The sequence below is a fragment of the Panicum virgatum genome, chromosome 7K, assembly GCF_016808335.1.
Source record: "Panicum virgatum strain AP13 chromosome 7K, P.virgatum_v5, whole genome shotgun sequence".
Classification (NCBI taxonomy): domain Eukaryota; kingdom Viridiplantae; phylum Streptophyta; class Magnoliopsida; order Poales; family Poaceae; genus Panicum; species Panicum virgatum.
Genome location: NC_053142.1, coordinates 10751109 through 10772813, shown reverse-complemented (window position 1 = coordinate 10772813; position 21705 = coordinate 10751109). Strand labels below are relative to the sequence as shown.

The window sequence follows — 21705 nt, the reverse complement described above, 5'->3', positions numbered from 1 at the left end:
CCTACTTCTAAAGACACGGTGGTTTGCTGCACACAGACGTCGGAGAGAGCAAATAATACTTGGATGAGATTGTGCCACGTGAGCGTACGAAGGAGGGACGCACGTCGGACGCACAAGGCTGAGCATTACCGAACAAACAAATGTAAATGGTTTCTCTTCACAACGCAATCGGATTACGCCCAAAAATCATCGAACCAAACAGCACCTAAATTTTATCAGATTACACCGCTAATGTACATGAGATAAGTGATACCTGAATAGGTTTGGCTTATGACTGTAACGGTATCAAAACACTGACAATGTTTCAAAGAATTGGTTTCGCACGAATAAAAATTCCTTGAAGATAGGATAAGAAACCAGAAACAATAGATCCCCTCTCACTTGGTAATCAATGAATTTGGCCTCACTAGCATGAAACTCTCGATGTGGGATGCCATGGTGGCGCTGGTCGCAGCACCTCACAAGGCTCGATCCTCGATGAGCCAAGCAGAAGTGGCTGCAAGGAGGCTCTCTTGCGCTGAGAAGCGATGCCTGGGCGCCACCGTTGGAGGTGACAAGCCGCCGTTGCCGTCATTTGCCGGACCTGCAGATGAGGACGTTGGCAGTCGGCCATTGGATGACGACAGAAACAAGAGCAGGGATGGGTGAGGATTACAAAGGCTTCTGATTGATTATGCTCAAATTTGGGTGGAATCGTATTTACTCTAGCCCGGTATCAGATCCCACGTACTAATCTGATTACGACCTAGCCAAACCAAACAAGATTTAACGGGATTTGTAACCATGTAATCTGGCGGCGGAGCAAAATTGACGAACTAAACACTAACTTAGTTTACTCAGCTGGCACATTTTAAATGTTAGTGTACCAGTTCCAGAGCCCGCACCGTTTTGCTTACTTCAACGAACTCGTCTTTGAGCCTCTAAAAATAAGGGCGTTGGGATCTTGCTGATTGTAGTGGCCAGTAGTAATGCAAATAATGAACCGGCAAGATCTGTGACCTTTCATTACGTAAAAACAGTTAAATAACACACAGGAAACTAGATGAGATTTCTTATTGCAAAGCACCTGTGTAACTACAAGGAAGCAGTACTATATATTGGTTACATGTTCTATTACAAAGAAAGGGAACTAAAATTTATTATCTGCTACTTACGAATAAACGTTTTATTCTTAGAAAATACAAAGGCAAGGACAAAGTCTAAAGTAAATGAAAGATAGAGACAGAGAGTAGTACAAGCTGCTAGGAGTAAAAGGTAACATTATTTGCGACCCACAAGCCAAGAGCTGGCTGTATGACTTTAATGCAAACACCTATTTCTTGCCTGCGAGCAATACTCGACGGCGGTACTCTGTGAGAGCCCATATGGGGAAGATGTTCCTGTACTGGGTGTAACTGGCCATAGCAGTTTGGAGAAAAACTCCAATGATCTCCTGTTGTTGACAGTACAATATTTTTTAACACATTGCAATATTATAAATGATCGTTAATCATAATTTAATTAAGCACAGAGTAACTATGCTGGAAATAAGAGTTTCTGAATAGACAAAATAACACAAATGCACTGCCATTTCAAATCAACAACGAACATAATTCTGCCTAGGTGTTGTCCTATATATATCTCCACACCAACCTCTAATAGGGAGCATTTGTTACCGAACATAGAGATTTCTTGCCTTCTTGGTACCATAACATGTCTATTAATCTAGTTCTGACTAATTAGTTTCCATGGAACCTTGATTCATAGTCCATTATTTCTTTCATGATTAATGTTTTTACTATAGGATTTCTACTAGGAATGTTTCAACTTGTCAACCCAGGACATTTATTTGCATTGGCTTGGCATATACGTTTAGAGAATTTTTACAGTGATTGAAAAAAATGAGATCCATCCATCTAATAGAATCGTATGGTGGTCAAGGTAGAAAGTACCTAGACTAAAGTACCTGGTGGTATAAAAATATGGGACCAAGTACCAAAAAGAGTAGGACCGAATACTAATTTAATTTAATTTTCCATAGATCAACAGCTAGTGAAAAGTTAAGGAAGTACCTTAAAGTACCCTCTGGTACTTTATAATCATTGTAACAGAGCTCGTATGTTTATATTGTTCTTTGTTAATGAATTGCAAAAATGCTAACAGAGGCATGCTCTCTCTTGAGGGTTTCTAAAACTAGATTAATTTTTTAACATGAACAAATATTCTCCAATTAATTTTTAAAAATGTATACAATATTCTCATAATATGAGCATTACGGGATAGATCCATTTTGATTAACATTGAACATGTATGCGTAAAACATCATGATATGCTCGAATGAAGAAGTCTTCACGGAATCACGGCTGTGTTGATCTACCTCATGTGGTTCTTAATATGATCATGATGGTTTAGCTTAGTTTGCATTATTTTTGGAAGGAGAGATAATCCTTCAACTATCTGAATCTTATTATTAAACTATTATTCACAAGATTGCCAAGTATCTTATCTGCATTACCCCAACTAAAGGCTTTGTGCCAAGTTGTTACTTGTTAATGAACAATTTAACTCCCTACAAGTAAATAGTAAGTGGTGATCAATCTATTTTCTCCCGCATTCATTGTAGTCTTGAATCAAGAATAAGTGAAGTAGAAGAAAACATTAATGCTTGTTTGTAAATGAAGAATATTAGTCTCCTACTACCTGGGTCCCAAAAAAGTCATTTTGGGATAAAAAAAATTATCCAAAACAAGTTATTTTATCCCTTTTATTATGTGCATAGGGGCAAACAAGGCTATTTTACATCCTTATTAATATGTCATATAATTCCTAAAATGATTTATAATTTATTAATATGTCCTCATATCTCCCAATGATAGTAAAACTACTTTCTATGCAATCAGCTATTACTTACTTGCTGTGGAAATTCTCCATCCTCTAATTGTAAGTTCAGCAAAACACTTGCTGCTCGATGCAGAGGTACTGGATCTCTTTCAGCCTACAACAACACCTTGAATTAGTTTCCTTTGTGATGTGCACATCGTATTAAAATCCACAAGCCAAATGAACAACAAAAGACAAGACCTGTCCTGCATCAATTAGTGTCAGCATGGCCCATGCAGTGTGCGTACCATGAGGTCGATTGCCTTTAAGATTTGTGTAAACCTGATTCAATGCAATTCAGAAAATGGCTGGTCAGATCTTGTGGTTGCATGGTGGTTATACTCTGAATTTACAGCCTATTTGTATCGGCTTCTAGACCCTCAGCTCGCACAAACTCAGATTCCAACATCCATTGTCCACAAGCTGTTTTTCCCAATTTCTATCTAAAACAAACAATCCCTTAGTGTCCATTTTATTGACACCTGACACAAATTACAGAAACACAAAATCCCAAAATACTAGCCTGCAACACTAGCTACATAAAATCCTGATTCCTAAATATCAACTTCAAACAAATTGATAGATTGACGTCAAAGTTACCTCATTATGACTTGACAAATAGCTCTCTCCCCAGCCACCAGAAGGAAGCTCTTTTGACAAGAGAAATTCACATGCCTTTCTGATCGTAGCGCTATTCTCGAATGTCCGGCCAGCAGAAATTAATCCCGCTACTGCAAACCATGTGGCATAGGTGAAACAAATTCCCCAGGAGCCATACCTGTTAGAATACAGATTTGGAACAAATAGAGTTGAGTAAAGATATTAGTTTATATATTCAGTGTGTTGTATCTGTACTTATGTATGCATGGTGTCGTAATACTAACCATGAACCATCTCTTCTTTGAGAACTCTCAATGAAACTAGCACCCTTGTTGATACAATATTCCACCTCTTCCTTGCGGTGGCCAGGGTTAAGTTTTCTGAATAATGCTAGACACTGAATTGATGATGATGTACATTCGACATACCTGTCAATTAGATGCATATGGATGGAGACTGTCTTATATATAACTAAAAGGAAATATATTAAGAACTGGAAATCAATGGATTATAGCATCTTACGGGTATTCAATCATTACACGCCCAAATGCGTCGGAAGGATTAATATACTGAATTCCAAGAAAACATGTCAGTATTGACAAATCTAGTCACATTGATGAATGCAGTAGTGCTTTTTCAACAAAGCAAGCATGTAACTAGAGAGTGAAGCAGATATGTATTAATTTATATACAAATATGTGCATTTAGCTAATTTAATAGCTATCCTGTTTAACTTTGCATTTTATATTCCATTTACTTCAGATTATACAAAATTAGGGTAAATTCGAAGTTCTGATTCAGAGAACGTGATTTCTCAGTTTGTCTTATTTACCTAGGTTAGAATATTCTCTGGTTGTTGTTCAAGTGGTGTATGTCCAACAAACCTTAGCTTATGTATAAGGCAAGTACTACTTGTGTTTTACTGCTGTATATATTTTTTGTTTATATATGTAATAAGAACACGTTGCTGCTTGTGATGGTGTACACGAGCATGTGTGCACATCTCTCTTTGTATCTTCACCTCTCTTATTTACTGATGAAAGGAAGGGAAAAAATTGACTTGCAACATTGGGACTTAGCATAAATATTAACACAAGAAAGAAGGATCCTGAAAGAGATCAACTACTCACCTCCAGCCATGCATAAGATCTGATGCGTTCAAATGCTGAAAAGCCACCATTATTATTCTGTGAATGTTTATTAATACAAGCATATCAGACACATGGCTCATCAAAGTGAACCAACTGTTAAAGAAACTTCATGAAACTTAAATGTTGAGCATTGACATTTAGAAATATTATCAATATACGGCCATAATAAGTTGGGTTGCTGCCCTTTCATGCTATTATCTAACAAAAACAAACCGCAAAGGTTTTGTAGGTAACTACACTTCTATAGGCATTGTAGTGAAAAATCCAGAAAGTTGTGATCCAGCAGAAATGAACAGTAGATGTTCTGGCACTCCCATTGATTTTACTTCCTCCATGACAGAGTATTGAATATGCACACCACGTACTATGTTTTCAAAAAGTGAACATGTCTATACAATATAATTAATAGCTACAATTTGTGTCAAATAGTATCAGAAGTTTGAACAATGCTTACCATGAAAGACATCAGACAATTGACAGCATCATATTGTCTGTCAGTTTCCAATGATTCGCTAATGATTTCAGGAGAAATCTTTGATAACAGTAGACAAGCCTGTATGTAAAAGTAAATTGTAAAAGCATAGATACTTAAAAAAAATCACAAAAAAATAATATGAAACAATGTACAATGGAAAATTACAATATGATCAACACTTGACATTACAGTTGTCCATTATCTTGGGCCTGGGCCATGTGAGGATCTAAAAAACAACTTTAATAAAACTATTGTTACAGACTGTAACCAAATATGATATTAGTTAAATTTGGTCAAGTCTAGCGAAAACCATTGTATTAAGTGTGTGATGTGCATCGTTAGACGAGAATAAGAAAACACGACCTGCGAGGGGCTAGCCGCCCCCCGAGCATTCTTATAAGAAGGAGGCCTTCTAACACAGGCCGAGAAACCCCCCGAACCCCGGCTCTTTCTGACCTTGGGTCTGGTGCCATTTCCTGGAACCGTTACCCGGGCCGGAACCGTTACCCACTGAGCCGGGAAACCGTGACGCCAGGCCGGGCCAGGCTGACTACACAGCCCAAGCTATCAGGAGCACAGCGAGGGGGTTTTTTTCCCACAGGCGGGGAAATTCGCCCCGGTGGGGGTTCGAACCCCCCACCTATGGAGTGCTGCCGGTTGCTTCGCACCACTCGGGCTAACAACCTTAGGCAGACGAGAATAAGCAGATATAAAACTTTGGAGAGACAAAAAAATGAGCACCAATGAAACCTTGTATGTTCCCATGGTCATTTGCCCCTGTTTGTTCCATCATTCTACAACCCCCCTCCCCCCCCCCCCCCCCGCCGCCGACCCACACACACTCCCCACCACCCCTAAAAATGCTGTAACTCCCCAAATTTTGAAGATGGAAAAAAACACTAAAATTATTTTTTTGGAGTCCACAATAAGCACACAAAAAACAATTACTGTTGCACTAGCCTTAATATTCAAAATTCACTCCAATTCAAGATTTCATGTTATGAAACCTTGCACCAAAGGATCCACATTGAAGTTTCCTTCAATTTTATTAAATTTTACTTTACATGTTTTGAACTTCAACCTATTCAATATGGCAAACCATATAAATCTTTTATGTTCTACATCCTTTTCTTAAATTCTATTTGGCTATTTTATTGTCTTGCACAACCTTTGAAGTAGACAACCGTGATCTGAGATTCTGAGTTTCACTAGATAATAACTAGTCTGCATCTTTAGATTCATATGGTTGTTCGCAGGAGAATCCACCCTTTACAAATAGTTTTAATCAATCATATAGTATATATCTTAGTTGTCCAAATTCATTTTGGGTTCAAATGTTTTTGTATATATTTTGCTTCTTAACATGTAGGTTAGAACAACAAGAAAAGCAGGGAGACATGGAAGGAGCTGAAAGCATGGATTGGTGGGCAAGGAATGGTAATTTTTGTTCATGCCCCCATATAAAGGCCCTTAGTAATAATGATCAGGGAGACTATCTTATGCATATCAAATCTACACTTTTTAGTATATGCATGAGCATTCAATAGACATAGTGAAATAAATTAAATTAGACAAGAAAAGTTCTTTATTGGTAATAGTTAGGAAAACATAAGTTTTCACCTTTAATGCTGTTCCAGTGCAATCTGAAACTTGCCAACCATCATCAGCTGTAGTAAATGTCCATCCACCTTTGGAGATGTGGCGATGCCAGTATTCAAAATTTCCGGGGCAGTTGTCAAGCAACTTCCATTGTAAAAATAGCTTGCTTATTAGTAAAACAAAATGGATTGCCATTTTATAAAAAAATCGAGGTCTAGCAGCATGCATGTACCTGCGAATTCTTAAGGAAGGAATGCGCTCGATTAAGAGTTGGTCCAATCTCTTTGACAAAGTCGGTAGCCACAAGGGCCTCAACTGTTAAACCTGCGTCCCACACTTGGCTTCCATCGTAAATCTGCATTGAACAATACAAAAAGTTGGAATCCCACTAGTGCTGAACTACATACATCTCTATTATGATTAATAATTTTATTATTTGTATGCTAATGGTTGTCAGTGCCACACGAGACTTCTGGGGCAACGGCATGTGTCCTCTATTGCTACTACTGGCAACTGGCCTACCAGGTTCCAGTCGACTCCTTCCATGTGATGTTTTCTGTGTAGCTTCACCTTATTTGAATATTAGTCTAAGAGAGTAGAGAGGAGTTGACACGGATTTAACTACAACAATCTCAACAATTAAGAAATGTTCAATACTTGGTAGACTGAATAAAAACATTAATTGAGCATGCCAAAACTATTAGCTAACACCATTGCTGTAGCTATGTGAACAGAATGTGAAGGAGATAGTAGGAAGTGGGCCAGAAAAACATTATGGATACTTATGTGGAAAAGAACATTCAATGGTTACCTGCATCTTCATGCCATCTTCAGCAATCCACAAGTAATCATATACTCGTGCAATATGGCGTTTGAATGCCACTGAGTTTGGATCTTCAATCCAGCAAGCAAGCGTATTTAATGCCTGTGTATGATTTGCTTAGTTATTTTCTTTTTCAGCTATCATGGAATGGCTAATTGGAAACAAAAGTAGTCACTAAGGAATACATCTATAATAGATTAACTATGAAGAAGTACAAAAGGGAATCACTCCAAGAAAGGGGGAGAAGGAAGGACACCCTCCATCCTATGAAAAGTGCAATCCTGTGTTTGAAAAAATCCAACAAAGAGTACAATCCTAGAAATTGGACCTCCACTACCTCCTAATTAAGTGGCCAGATTTGATTTGCATGATAAAATTAACTGCATGTGGCCAACAAATGAGGGCATGAGTCTTTTCACGCTACTACTAATATGACTTAAAGAAACTAGAATTGCACTCTTCATGGGATGGAGGGAGTACACAATAAAGGAAAAAAGAAGGTTCATCAATAACACAACGTGGTGTGGTGGACCCTGGACCGGAGTTCGAACTTGATTGTGAAGTTCAACTCAATTGCAAACTGAACTAGCTAAAGCTAAAAGTGGTGCATAACTCAACTAGAACCATTTTGGATAGCAAGAATAGCAGTAGTGGTTGAGAAAAAAGTACTTACTCTATCAGAATCGATGCAACATATTTCGTACTCGGTGTAGAAAAAAGGAAATTAAAAGAATTAGCCACTTACCTGTGCATTTGCTCGATCTAGTTTATAAAACGTTTGTTGATTTTTTTGCTAAAAATTAAAGTATGCATGTCCATAGATTTAAAAAATGACCAAAACATATATAGTTTATTAAAATTATCATTTAATCAAGATATTGTAAATGAAATGATTCTTATATTGTAATTAAATCAAGATCGGTAGCAGCACCATCACGTCCGACAGAAAATTGGCAAAAAGAGCAGCAGCACCTATGGCACAACTTCGGTAGAACCAGCATCATGGGCTACAAATACAAATAGGGCCTCTAAATTGAACACCTGGATCTGAATGCCGGGGATGGACGCTAGATCCTCTTCCAGTCTTCCTCATGGACTACAGAAGTACAGATGCAGCTAGTCTCGTTCATGGACAACATGAGCAGCTTTTGCATTGCTCCTGCATGCATCTTTCTACTCCCATACCTAGACGGCTGGACTTCTCCATGCACTTGGTCACCAAGCCACTGCAACTTGTACAACTCCACACCGTATACACACACAACTTCTCCATATACCATCTGCCACCGCTTGGTTTCCGTTGCTTGTCACTATGCACCCCTAATAATAACTTGCTGCTGGATAGATTAATGAATGCCAGGTGGTTTCTTCAAACAATAAAAAAAAAGTGCTGTGGGGAAGTGCTCGAATGAGATAAGGGCAAAGTTCCTTGAGAAGTGGCATGGGGAAGCAGAGCGCTCTAGCACGGTAGGTATACAGGTGAAGCAGAGCCGTCCGAGATGGAACTTGCGAAGGGGAGAATGAACATGATCAGACTAGTGATATGTGGCCGTGCGATGATATGGCATATGATGAGAGGGAAGAACAATCGATTGGTGACATGGATGCCATGCCGCTCAACACCACCCATGAAACCGGATATGGACCTGATATGCACTGGCATGAATAGCCGAGGGATGAGATGTACACAGTCATAGAAGAACAAAGATAGACTTATTTCCTAAAATAAATGGAGTGTTACGACCTGCTTATGTGAAGTGTTTAGGTCACTAAAATGTTGTTGGATTAAACTGTGAAAATATCAAAACAAGAAGTCTGCACTCCCATTATGTAAAAAGTATAACAAATGATCATAGTCCTCGGGTTACCTTGGGTACAGCACCAAGGTTGATGTATCGAGTGCACTCATCTTCATAGTGAATGTGCCTCATGGCAGTGGCAAGAGCTTTCTCCCTCAGTTTTCTCCCAGGCCAATGCATCAGAACTGGTTCAACAAACTTGTGAAGAATAGACCAAAGTATATTCTGAACTGACGAATGCGGATTGTACATATCTTCCTGATGTGTTAGCATGTAAAAAATATAAAAATCATTTAGATAGTAGGAAAATATGCAATAAAAAACATCTGGATCAAAAAGCAAATATAAGTATGACATCTTATAGGCATTTTCACGTTTTCCTATAATAATTTCTCAAGTCTCTCCGTTAAAAAACAACATCTTGATCACAAAGCAAATATATGTATGTCATCTTATATGTGCTTTCATGTTTTCCTATAAACTTCTCGAGTCACCCAACTGTTTTGTGCTCATCAGCTATTATCTCGGTATTTCAACAGACATTCGTCGGAAAGATGCACTGAACTGTATTGCCGGTTAAAATCAGTATATCTAGTCATATTGATCACTCATTAATTTGAGTTCTTGATGGAAAGGAATAAGGATTGCCTTTTGCTCATAAGATTCATCTGTAGACTACTGACTGTTAATTGTGGCCAATTTTTATAATACATTGAGGATTAATGTTGAAGGTAAACATGATCAAAGCCCATTTTGTTGGCGGTATCTAATTTAGCACCACATTGGAAGTTTAGATAGCTTGAGGCTAACATTTAATCCTATGTGCTCTAAAAATGGCACCTAAAGGTAACCATATTACATTGATGATAAAAGTGTAGTAGGCATGCATCCACTGTCTTGCTGGGAGAAATAATTGACAAACCTCAGACTTATGCATTGACCTGCACTACGTAGTTTAGTTTAGACAATGTTCACATCAATATTGATAAGTACTCTATCTTTTTTACAAAAGAGTGCAATTCCTGAAAACGACATGGTCCCCAATAGACTACATTGGCTATAAATTACTAGTCTGTATCAATGACCATATCAAGTAAGAACAATCAGTGATAAGTGCCTTTATCACCAATGTTCCATCAAGAACTGTCAGCCGTTGGTCATTGTTTGGTCACTTCCTATTCTTGGCTTCTGGCTCCTCAGTATTAATTGGAGCAAATAAGAGGACAATGATCTCTATCTAATTGGCTTTGCATCCCTATTCAACGATAGTCCATTTTCTATAAGTTGGCAACTGATTGTTGTGAATTATATATTATTCAAAAAATGATTCTTCCCTCAAGATATTTTCCTGGCATGATTATCCGAAAATATCCCCTCAAAATAAAATCACTTTTTCACCTATTCTGCGAAAACCAATGACCTTATTCTAACAGACTGAGTATGTACTATAATTTGCTTTGTGTATCCTAATGAAAAAAAAGATAATTATGGGGCGCTATATTGAAAAGGATATGTACGTGACCAATAGCTTATTGTGAATATATTTTAAAAACAGCATTTTTTAATTGTATACTATAGTACATTATTCGCAAAGAAATAGTATATATAGACACTGATTACAAGCTATATTGCTGATAACTTTTCATACCAACCTTAGCACATTCAGTACGAGCTTTGTTCCAGTCAATCTCATCATAGTGGACTTTGTAGAGTTCATTTCTCAATTCCAGTACAACTGGTGTGGCTGGGCCAACAAACTTCTTCCCATAAATGTAAGACATGGGCAGACACACCATTCGGATATAGCATGACATTCGACCTGCATTACGTCATGTATCATATTGTACCATATTAGCAATGAATGGCCTTGCAACCTAGAACTTTTAACATTTATCGACCTTGGAGTATTGTGATAAAATGATTTGATTGTCCAGTACTAAATAAAATCAGCAAGCCACACAAATGAAGAATTATTTTTGCTTGTTGAACGTGAACTCATAATCATCATGAACTTGCTAAGTGTCCTGAGATTTCTAGCCTGCTTAGTTTGCTCCTACCAATCTGCTTTGAATATAGGGTTGCAGTTTTAGTTGTAAATTATACAATGTTAATGTCTTGGTTTATTTTGGCTTCAGCAAAAAGAGTAGTACATTACAGTCTAACTTATCCAATGAGTCAATACCTAGTGGGAAATTTGTGAGAGATGCAACCAGAACTGTGAGCCCAAAAGATCTTAAGAAGCTGGAGAGCAAGCTGGAGGAAAGTGTAGGCAAGATCAAAGGGATGTTAATATATATAACAGTTTGTTCATTTGAGAATTTTAATTGACCTATATCTTTTCTGTTTCTATTTGTTGTATATGAGCTATATTTGTGATAAGCTATGTTAAAACCAGATGACACGTGTATACTATGTGCTCACAGCCTTTAGTCAACTATAGTTCGCGTTATTTAGAGATGCCAGCATGTACATGTTTGTACGTGTGGAGGGATCAGGGTTTGGTGGCTGCTCATAGGGCTCAAACAAAATATTGACATTGCGCCCACATTCTATAAAAAATGTTATGATACAATGCACAAAGGAGATTCCAAAATTAGTGACGTGCAAAAAAAACTTGTCTCTAATGTGAGATTAAAGACCGATAAAATTACTACACGTCACCTGTATCTTTACCACAAGCAAGACATACTGATGGGTGAATATATTGGGAACATCCTAAAAAAAACACGTCACCGATAGGATACCATAGATGTGCATGGTCCATACACATCACTCGGACCCAAGTTTTTGGTTAAACCAAGTTAAATGCCAGCTCGTGTCCATCATATCTCTCCTCAACCATACATCTCTCTCCTTTGTCTCACCCCCTCTCTCCGCTCAACTCCTCTCCTCTTAAGAGCATGACTTCTTCCTTCCTCTCACACCCTCTCGAACCAGCTACAGCTAAGAGAGGCAGAAGGCGGGGGGGGGGACGCTGTTTCCGACAGTGATTCCGCTGGTCTCCTTCCTCTCCTATGGCCATTATGGCGTCGGAGAAGTAGAGAGACCGCGGGATCGCCATGCGGATGTATATAGGGTAGGTAGTTATCTATCTAGACCTAGGTGCTGCTCGCCATCGCTCATCGCTGGTGGAGCTCGGGTTTGCTAGGGGGTGTTCCTCTTCCGCGTGTTGTTTCTAGCGGCGTTAGCGAGGCGGATGTGATGGTGGTGTAGGGGAATAATTTCTCTCGGCCTCTTCCTCGCCCCGATGGCGTCTTCCTCTGGCGCCAGCGGTGTGGCTAGGGAAACTTGTACAGGAGTCCACAGCTGGTACGTCTTCTCCTCTACTGGTTGGGGGTGCTACTGGCATCTTCTCCAAGGATGCAAAGTTAGATGTGGGTCTCGTGGTTGCTTGGTGGCTGGATCTGGCTCATCCTTCCCTCTACAACGGTGATCATCGATGGTGAGCTAAGATCCAGGAGCTGGAGGAGTTAGGGCGTGGCCCCGATCGATGGGCGAACATCAACTCTTCTTCTACTGCAACTCCGAGCACAACCAAAGTGCAATGGAGCTTCTCCCGTTCATGTGTTCATCTTCTTTGGCGGCGGCGGCTGGCGGCGAGGAGGTCAAGCTCTAGTGGATCGCGAAGGATCTAGGGACATGGATGTAATTTTTTCTTTCTTGGGGTCCTTCGTGAAGTTTGGCTGGAACTCCTATCTTTGTATCCTTTATGTACGTGTCTGTATTTCATATGTTTTCATGTACGTTGTCCTTACTTCGGGGAGGCCACTAGCCGCCGTCACCTCTACACAGGCAGCCACTACACCACGCCGCAAGAGGAGTACCCACCTAATCTTCTCGCAACGACTGCCACGCAAATACGTCTATTTCCTCCACTGGTCACGGCAGCCAGAGTGGTGATGCATGACGGATGTGGCAAACCGACAGCGTTGGGGAAGTGGAGATCCACAACCCACATGGTTTTCTTCTGAATTCTTGGGGATTTTGTGGTTCCAGATCATCCAAGGTAAATCCCACCCTACCCATCCTTTCATTCGTCAGATTGTTGTCGAGTTCTCCCTATATTCTTTGGTTATGATGGATTTCTATGGATTTTGGTCTCCAGCAAATTGCTGCTTGCTTTCTATTCCTACTAACATTCTTAGTCATGTGCCCCAAATGTTCTATGAAATGTGTGAACCCTCTGCTAGTACTACAAGCCTTTCTGTAGTGTACATTAGTTGTTCTTTTATCTGTTGCTGTTGGCTAAGTTAAGATTTCAATTAAATTGGTTGACGATTCATTAGATTAGCATAGTCGATGTTGCTAGATGGCATATCTATCTGTATTGGTACACTTCTATTCTATCTTGTTGATGTGACTAGTTAATTTTCTGCACGACATCACTGCTTTTGTTATAAGTACCAATAATGTATTGTTTCCTTCCTTCTAAACTGTATAACAACAATTTGTGTTGCCATTTATACCATGCTGATATAATGGTCCTAGATTTTTTTTTGAACCACATGCCTACTTGATTCTCTGAATGTGACAATGTATTTGTACTTATAAATTTCTTTGAAAATGTGTTTTGAGTGGTTGTTCCATGTTGAAGCCTTGAAGAAACAACATGCTATGATGAAGCTCTAATGAAAGGGGAGCTGGCAAGCTGTCCACTGCCTTTATACAAGAAGCAACGACGTGCTCACCTTCTCTTGCCACTGGCAACTAGTACAAGTAATGTTATCTCAGCTTCTTCAAAACTCACTTGATGCTGACAGATTTGTTTCATAAGGCTAGAATAAAATTGTTTTATTGGAACAGGGATCTCCTTTGTCCAAGAGCGGTGAAAGTGCATAAGTGTTTGTAGTTGCTCATTGGGGTAAGTGTGGCTTTTGTTTACTGATACAGATTGCAAGGATGGGATTGTAGGGATTGCAGTTGTAGTTGGGGTTATTGTATTTCAAGTAGTTATGGAGTATAATTGTTCTACTTTTATTAGATGTACTTCTCTGAATTTTTCGTTATAGCTAGATTGAGTATGGGTACAGACTGCAATGATCGAAACATTAGCTGCAGAAAAAAATTGGTTGTTGTTGTAGGCTTTTTATTAGTACACCAATTGGGATAGTATAGTGCTTGCTAGTTCCTGCTTCCTACCTGGTAGAACAGATGTCCTGGAACAGTTCATAGCTGTGAGATTCATCTGCAAATTATGTTTATTATATATGTGTATGCTTCTTCATCGAAGAGCTATTAGTACTTTTGTTGCATGGTTATCAGGAGAATTACACTTTTTCCCTAGTTGATTTAGCTGCATCAGGTGTTGATCATGATGAATTGGTATCCAATGTTGAACCCCTTCTGTCAGACAAGATATCCTACCTATATCCCATCTTAGCTCATATTTGTAGATTGCTTTCTTACCTAAAACTATTTTAGCTAACATAGATTTTAACCTCCCTGCATATTGAAGTTGTAATGCAACAGATTTATAGAGTTGCTCTATTCATGAAGTCCGAGGAAAAGAGAGTTGTCTCTTCATTCTATCTCACACACAAAAACATGAGACTAATTAAATGTATTGTTTGTTGTACTGTATGTGGATTTAAAAGGAGACAATGTAGTATAGATTATGCTTGATATTCTATTTTGCTGATTGTAACAGCTGCCATGTTGCTATTGGAACATCTATGAATATTTTCTAGTACAAGCTCTGCTTAGCTAAAGACACTGTATATTAGCCACAATGCACTCACTAAGAATGTGAAGGAGACAAGGAGCACTGCAGGCGTTTTTCTAACTTCTCGCTAATCTGACTAAATGGTGTGTTCATGTGAAGCAGATCATCAATCTATTCGAAGAATCTGAACGAGTATGAAATGTTACAATTGTTAAAGATTTATAAGTGAAGATGCATGAGTCATAGAAATTTGTGAGATTACAAATAGAATAGTTAAGTTGGACTAGGATTAAGATATTGGTAGTGTTAGCTGTTATGTGGTGTTGTACTTTGTTTCATATGGTTAGCAATGCTCTGTTGTATAGTCTTATTTTGACACGGATTATAGAAAATCATGTGCCCACGTAAAAGAAAAGGAAAAATCGTGTATGCATGTTGATTTTGTATTTCAGCATTCAAATGATGTGCAATGGATGTCTTCAGTTCTTTTTTAAAAAAAAATCATCATCACTGAGGTGTTGTGTCAAAAGCCCGTCACTGATTTAGGTCATTGGTGACGTGTTTGATGAAACATGTCACCGAATCTGATATCAGTAACCGTGACACCCCGAAATTTTAATTTTGGGTTGTGAATATCTTTTTGAATTTGTTTGTCCATCATTTATGTTTTCCCGAGAATTTACCAGGTTTTTCAAGGATTTATTATCAATTCTTTTTGAGCTATCCAATTTTTGGAAGTATCTAGATTTCTTTTTGCTAGTTTTGAATATTTTTTTTGAGCTCCTCATGTCCTAAATGTTCTCTGTGAATTTCATTTTTCTGGAACTTTTGGGACTAAAAATATTTTTCTATAGCTTTTTCTTATTTTCCGAAGAAAGCAAAAGCCTTCTTTTCATTTATCCTTCTTCATTTTCTTCCTTTTCTTTTCACCCTTTTTCCCTTTCTTTTTCTTTCTTGGGCCGAGCCCAGCTGACCCGATCGTCCCCCTTTCTACAACCACCGATAGGCATTCCTCACTCGTATGGAGGTTCTTCCTCCCCCGAGCCGGACTTGAACCCGAGTCTCGGTCGGGTTATGCCACACCTACCTGGGCACGGTTCACGGGCAGACCGCTGCCGCTAGTTTTCCGGCCAAAAATCTGGCCACCTTGGTGCATCCCTGCCCCCAGCAAGTAACAAAATAGATTCCTCTCGTCGTCCTTTTTTTCCAAATCCCAAGCCTTCTCTTGCGATAAATCGACATAAATTTTAGCAACAGTATCCACCAGTCTCCATGGGAGGTCTGTTTCGAGCTTTTGTTGTTTAGTCCTCGTAGATCTATAGTTAATCGCAAATGGGTCCTTTTCGCGTTTTAGCTCTATTTTAATCTATTGTTGCTGTGTCAGTCTTGTTTTAGCATGATCTAGAGTTGTTGTATCGTAGTTCGTGTTTCATGATTAAATTTAGAATTAATTTGTTTAATGCCTATTTGAACTAGCTTTTCTAATTAAAAGCTAATTAGAACTCTACACCGGTTGTCATAATTAATGTTAATATGATAAACTACCAACTTAAATGCTTCTTTTAATATAACTTATTTAGTTCAACCACGGATCATAATAAAATTTTATGCTTAGAATGCTCTCACATGTCTTTTATTTACTATCTTTTATTTACATGTTAAATAGTTAATTACATAAGTTATACCAAAACTTAATAAATAAATATGACTAAGTTCATCTGGTCTTTACAAATACAAATTAAATTAATTTAATTCTAATACTAGGTATTTATTTTGAGTATCCTGTAAATATATGTTTTTTAATTAAAATAAATCTATCATATAGTTTCCTTTCTATTACAAATTTTCCGATAGTTGTAACTCTTCAATCGTATCTCCATTTTCATCGTTTCTTGCGCTCTCCTTTAGTGCATTCTTGTAGTGCTTTTCTTTTGTTTGATGCCCTATTCTTAGTTATGCTTGTTTGTTTGTTGTATGTTTGTGCCATGCTTGTTGCGAGTAGAAAGAAACGCAGTTCGAGAGCTCTGAAGATTAAGAGATGAAGAAGTGTTGAAGACTCTGAGCAGCTATTCTTTGAAGGAAAGGTAAGTGTATTCCTTGATCATGCTTTTATCCTAATACCCTTTATTTACGTTTATGCTTGCATGCGTTAATATGATGGGATCCATTTAATTATCCTTTGTTATCCATGTCCTTGAAGCCGGGTTTTTATCTTCGTTGCTTGGGTAGATTGCTTAGCAGCTATATACTTTTGTTATGGTGGCTTAATGATGGTGAAACCGTACTTGAAACAACTGTTAACTTTTCTCTTTAAATGTGATAGCTTGTTTGATGAACATGATTAATTAAACCATGGAGTGACCACCCAGGATAACCATGCAACCACAAGAACTAATGGGCTCTAATCTTGGCTAATTAATTAAATATCTCCAGTTTGTTAGTAGTCATTTCAATGCAAGAGGGGGACTGTAATGAGGTATTCGCTGCCTGTCATGGGTGTACACTTCTGTTTGGTTTTTGATGAAACCTTGGGGCAGGTTCACCAAGGTAGCGGCTGTAACTTTAGCGGATTACTACTTATTATTAGAGTCTTTGTAAAGGTCTCGTAGTGTACCCATACAGTCATACCTTGGAAGTGTGATGATAGTGCCTGATTAGCACTGCGTGATGGGTAACACGACTTGTGGGTAAAGTGTGCAACCTCTGCAGAGTGTAAAACCGATATATCAATAGTGGTGCTCACGGTTAAGAGTGGCATGGACCCTCGCATAATAACTTAAATGGAATATATGCTTTAATTCAGTTATTTAATTGATTCAGCTTTACTTATTGTTATTATCTCTCTTTTATCATAAATGTGGGCTGGAAAACACTTAAAGGCCCACAAAAATAATTCCTAATGGGTTCCTTTTGGCAACCACGAAATCAGCCTGGGTCTAAGGATCGGATTCATTCGAACCTTATGCTCGAGTGGGTCGTCCCACCTATAGCAAGTCGCCGACTCCCTTCCAAGCAGCGGCATACGCCACCCTCTTCGGGACGCGAGCTGGAGGTGCTCAGCATCTTTAGCCACCGGAACAGTACGCACAAGCAGGCCCCCCTCGATACTCATCTCTCTGCGTGCCGCGATTTCAGCGTGCAGGAGTGTGCGGGTTCTGGGCTCCTGCCGATGCTGGCCGTGGCCTGCCGCTACTCCTGCGCGCCGGCGCTGGCGGGTTCCGTCGCTGCGCATGGCCGAGATCAACTTCCTGTTGCGGACGGCCACCTTCCGCCATCTCAACGGGCACCGCCGTGATTAATACTACTAGTTACTGCTGGTACATGATGATGAGCAAGCAGACTAGCAGAGTTGAATTGATTCAGAGCAATGGAGTTGTGCCGCCGGTTGCTGGCCACATACGCTCGCAGGCGCAGCTAACTAGAATGTGGATCGATCCACACTAACCAATGGAGCGCCGGGTCACAGTATATATTAGAAATGGATCAACCGGTGCTCCGCAATTCCTTAGCTAGCTAGGTCGATGGAGCGAGTACGGTTTACTCCATGGAGCAACCATCCCTATCTTAAATAATTAGTGATGGTAATTTTCACGTCACCGCTATTGTTCATATTAGTGATGAAAATTTAGTAACGTTAAAATTTGCCGTCACTAATTAGTATTTAGAGTTGTCACTAATATACTGTTTGTGACGTAAACTTTTGGTGGTGTTGGTGTAGCAACAATCAGAACACCCCAGGTTTACTAAATCTTTGGTCATGATTAAAATTTAGTGGGGGGCTAAACCCAAACATACCCTACATATGTACATGCACGAATACAATGCCTCAAGAAAGAAAACAGAACCTGGGTGAAATGGCAGGTGATATGGCAATAGCCATAATTCTGGTGGCACCGGGTTATTACCGGACCAATCATATACCCCAAGTACCTGAAATATCCATGTCAAATAAAAGCGATCCTAAGGAAACTTCTGTCTGTGAAACCAATTTGAATAAGTTTGATATTTCATAAATTTCATGAACAAAGAAGCATTAGTCCCCTACCGAGAGCCAAAACTTCCCCCATGATGCCGTATATGTGGCGCCTCCATGATCTAAAATCCAGTTTCGACATTTCTCTATGGCTCCATCTCCACCATTTGGACCCTCTCCAAGCAATCTCAAAGCAACATAGTTCAAGGATGAACCAAGCATTGTGCTGTGGCCCTCAATGTGCATCCCCCAACCTCCATCTTCATTCTACAACCGTATTCGCGAAAAGAAATGGATTTTGCTTTCTCCCAGCACAGAATTGTAAAGTTTGTCAACGAAAAAAATACAAAATAGCCTTGCCTGATGATTATAGATGTACCGGAGCATCTCTTTCTGGTGTTCCGGTGATAAAACAGTGTTCACAACTCCACTCACATACAATGTTATAATCTGAGCACATGGGTTTGGAAACATCGATGAGTTACTTAATTTATTATATAGCAACAAATAAAAAAATCATTTTAATGCAATACATATTAAAAGAAACATCCTTGCAGGCTGCCAATTCACATATATGCATGCATCTTAGTGGCGCGTGGTAACAAAAATAGCAAGGTGTGTGTGCTGGTATGCAATAGAACAAGTTCGAACAAGTGTACCAAGCCTGGCAAAACGAACAGAAGCCCTGCATAATCCACAGGCCAGTGTCCATCGTGTGCCTGCAAATTACAGACCCTGCTTACTGCCCGTTTCAAAGAGTTCCAGACGGCTTCCTCCGTGACTTCTTCATTCTGTCCAAGCTTGACGGCCGGAAGGTCTAGCTTCTGAGGGTTTTCTTTAGCAAACTGCACAATATAATAGATAGCAGAAGGTAAGCGAGTCACTGCCGCAGTTGTAGGTTCAAAGTGAGAACCCCGAAAAGAATTAACTTGTACTCGCGTAGAGAATTAACATGTACTCGCGTAGGTCGAAGTGAAGTCAGCTCGATCAGCCCTATGGTTACTTGACGAGTATTAATGCAACCTTTAATCTTTTAAATTTTGGCTTTCGTTAGACAGGGCATGTCCATCATCTCAGAGATCAATAACTTATATTTCCTATACCATTTTTATTTGAGGTCATGTGTATATGCCCGAACACGCACAACACAAGATTCTATATATCAAATCCCGTTTTCTATAATCAGGTCGATCTGCCATCAGTGTGTCAAGCAGAGGTGTAGACATGGACACAGACCTGCATCCTCATGAGGAGGTCGCTAGAATGCTTGCGCTCGAAGCGGTGCTCAGCAAACTCCCGGCGTGCCTTCTCCACCTTGGCGCGCTCCTCTAGCGTGCCTAGGTCAGGATCAAACTCCCACACTTGCCGCCCGAGGAGATTGTTCACCGATCGCAGCCATGGGCTGCTGCCCTCCGACACCTTCAGCCTCCACATGTACAAGTCCGGAGCAGAAGCTCAGTGCTCAAGGAAGGAGAGGTGTATCAATTAGCTGGACCCGGGGGTACATCTGATGCATGTGCTCCAATCTGGCCTTTAATAGAGGGCCGCTCACGGCGTGCGGTTACAAGTGGCCAAGTGGGCAGCCATGGTCATTGACCTAGCTAGGAATTTACTAGGAAACACGTACGCTATCCTGACCCTGAACGACCTAGCTAGACTTTAAGGTTGAGCTGTTGAGCAGCGGACGTTTACACGTTGACTTCGAATATGACCTAATGTACATGTATCCTGACCCTGGACGACCTAGACTTTAAGGTTGAGCTGTTGAGCAGAAGATGGTTACACATTGAGACTGGCCTAATGGGCTGCACTATAGCATTAGACAATAGTGATTATTAATGAGTTGCTGTAGATCTGACCCTATTAATTAATAGGGTGAATAATGTTGACATAGTCAATAAAACTAGCATGTTTTGACGAATATACAAGTATATGTTTTATTAGTCTCATGTAAGTTAGGCGTCGGACTTGGGAATCCAAATTGCACAAAAACAGGCATAGAAGGTAAAATATAGACATGTTCATTCATACTAGCTGCTAGTGACCAAGGTGTCGGTACTACTAAAAACTCTAGAACAACCCTAGCTTCACCAGCACCAACAGGGTCCCTCCTGGGCCAGTGGATTTAGGTTTTCGTGGGGCACCTGGACGAACCGGTTTACATATTCTTCATACCATGATATCTTGTAAAACTAAGCATACCTGAATTCATTGAAGTATGGTTTCAACACTATCCTTCTTGGCGTATCTCCAATATTTGACATCTATAGGACAATAACCACCATTTCAGGCTATGGTGCCTACAAAATTGCCCTAAAATACCACATTCTTTTCCTATAGGTTGCCCAATATGGTTGCATTTCACTACTATTCTTTTTTCCTCTCGTAAATCCCATACATGTGTCAAAATTGTTCCCTTTTGCTTGGTTACTTCATTGCGATCACCTATCAAACAAAAGTTAATATTAGTAACACTAGTAGAAAAAGGGCTATTGGTCCACCCCAAAAATACCAGTATAGACTAGACCCGGTACTGATGCATTGGTACCGGACGGAACCTTCACCCGTTACTAAAGAGAGCCTTAGGCACCGATTCTTTTAACCGGTGCTGAAAACCGAAACTTTTAGTCTCGGTTTCAGGGTATTAGTTGGAAACCGGTGCCTAAGGCCCTTGTCACCTGGTGTTGAAGGTCCTTTCTCTACTAGTGTAATGCAGTCCACAAGTAATCGTCATTATTCCAAATACAACTATACCCGGTGTTTC

The 21705-nt window shown here is 39.6% G+C and overlaps 1 protein-coding gene across 1 annotated transcript; it reads right to left on the bottom strand.

The window, feature by feature from the left end:
• Positions 1-1024: 1024 nt before the first annotated feature.
• LOC120639779 (parkeol synthase) lies at positions 1025-20375 on the bottom strand. The gene is made up of 18 exons (XM_039915664.1): positions 20178-20375; positions 19601-19786; positions 19302-19391; positions 19014-19208; positions 18814-18898; positions 10959-11125; positions 9376-9564; positions 7496-7609; positions 6917-7039; positions 6706-6828; positions 5065-5163; positions 4590-4646; positions 3982-4028; positions 3744-3887; positions 3460-3637; positions 3061-3141; positions 2891-2974; positions 1025-1432 (listed from the first exon to the last, which is right to left on the bottom strand). The coding sequence occupies exons 1-18, from the start codon at positions 20373-20375 to the stop codon at positions 1313-1315; spliced, it is 2280 nt and encodes a 759-aa protein (XP_039771598.1). The 3' UTR covers positions 1025-1312.
• Between the last annotated feature and the right edge of the window lie 1330 nt (positions 20376-21705).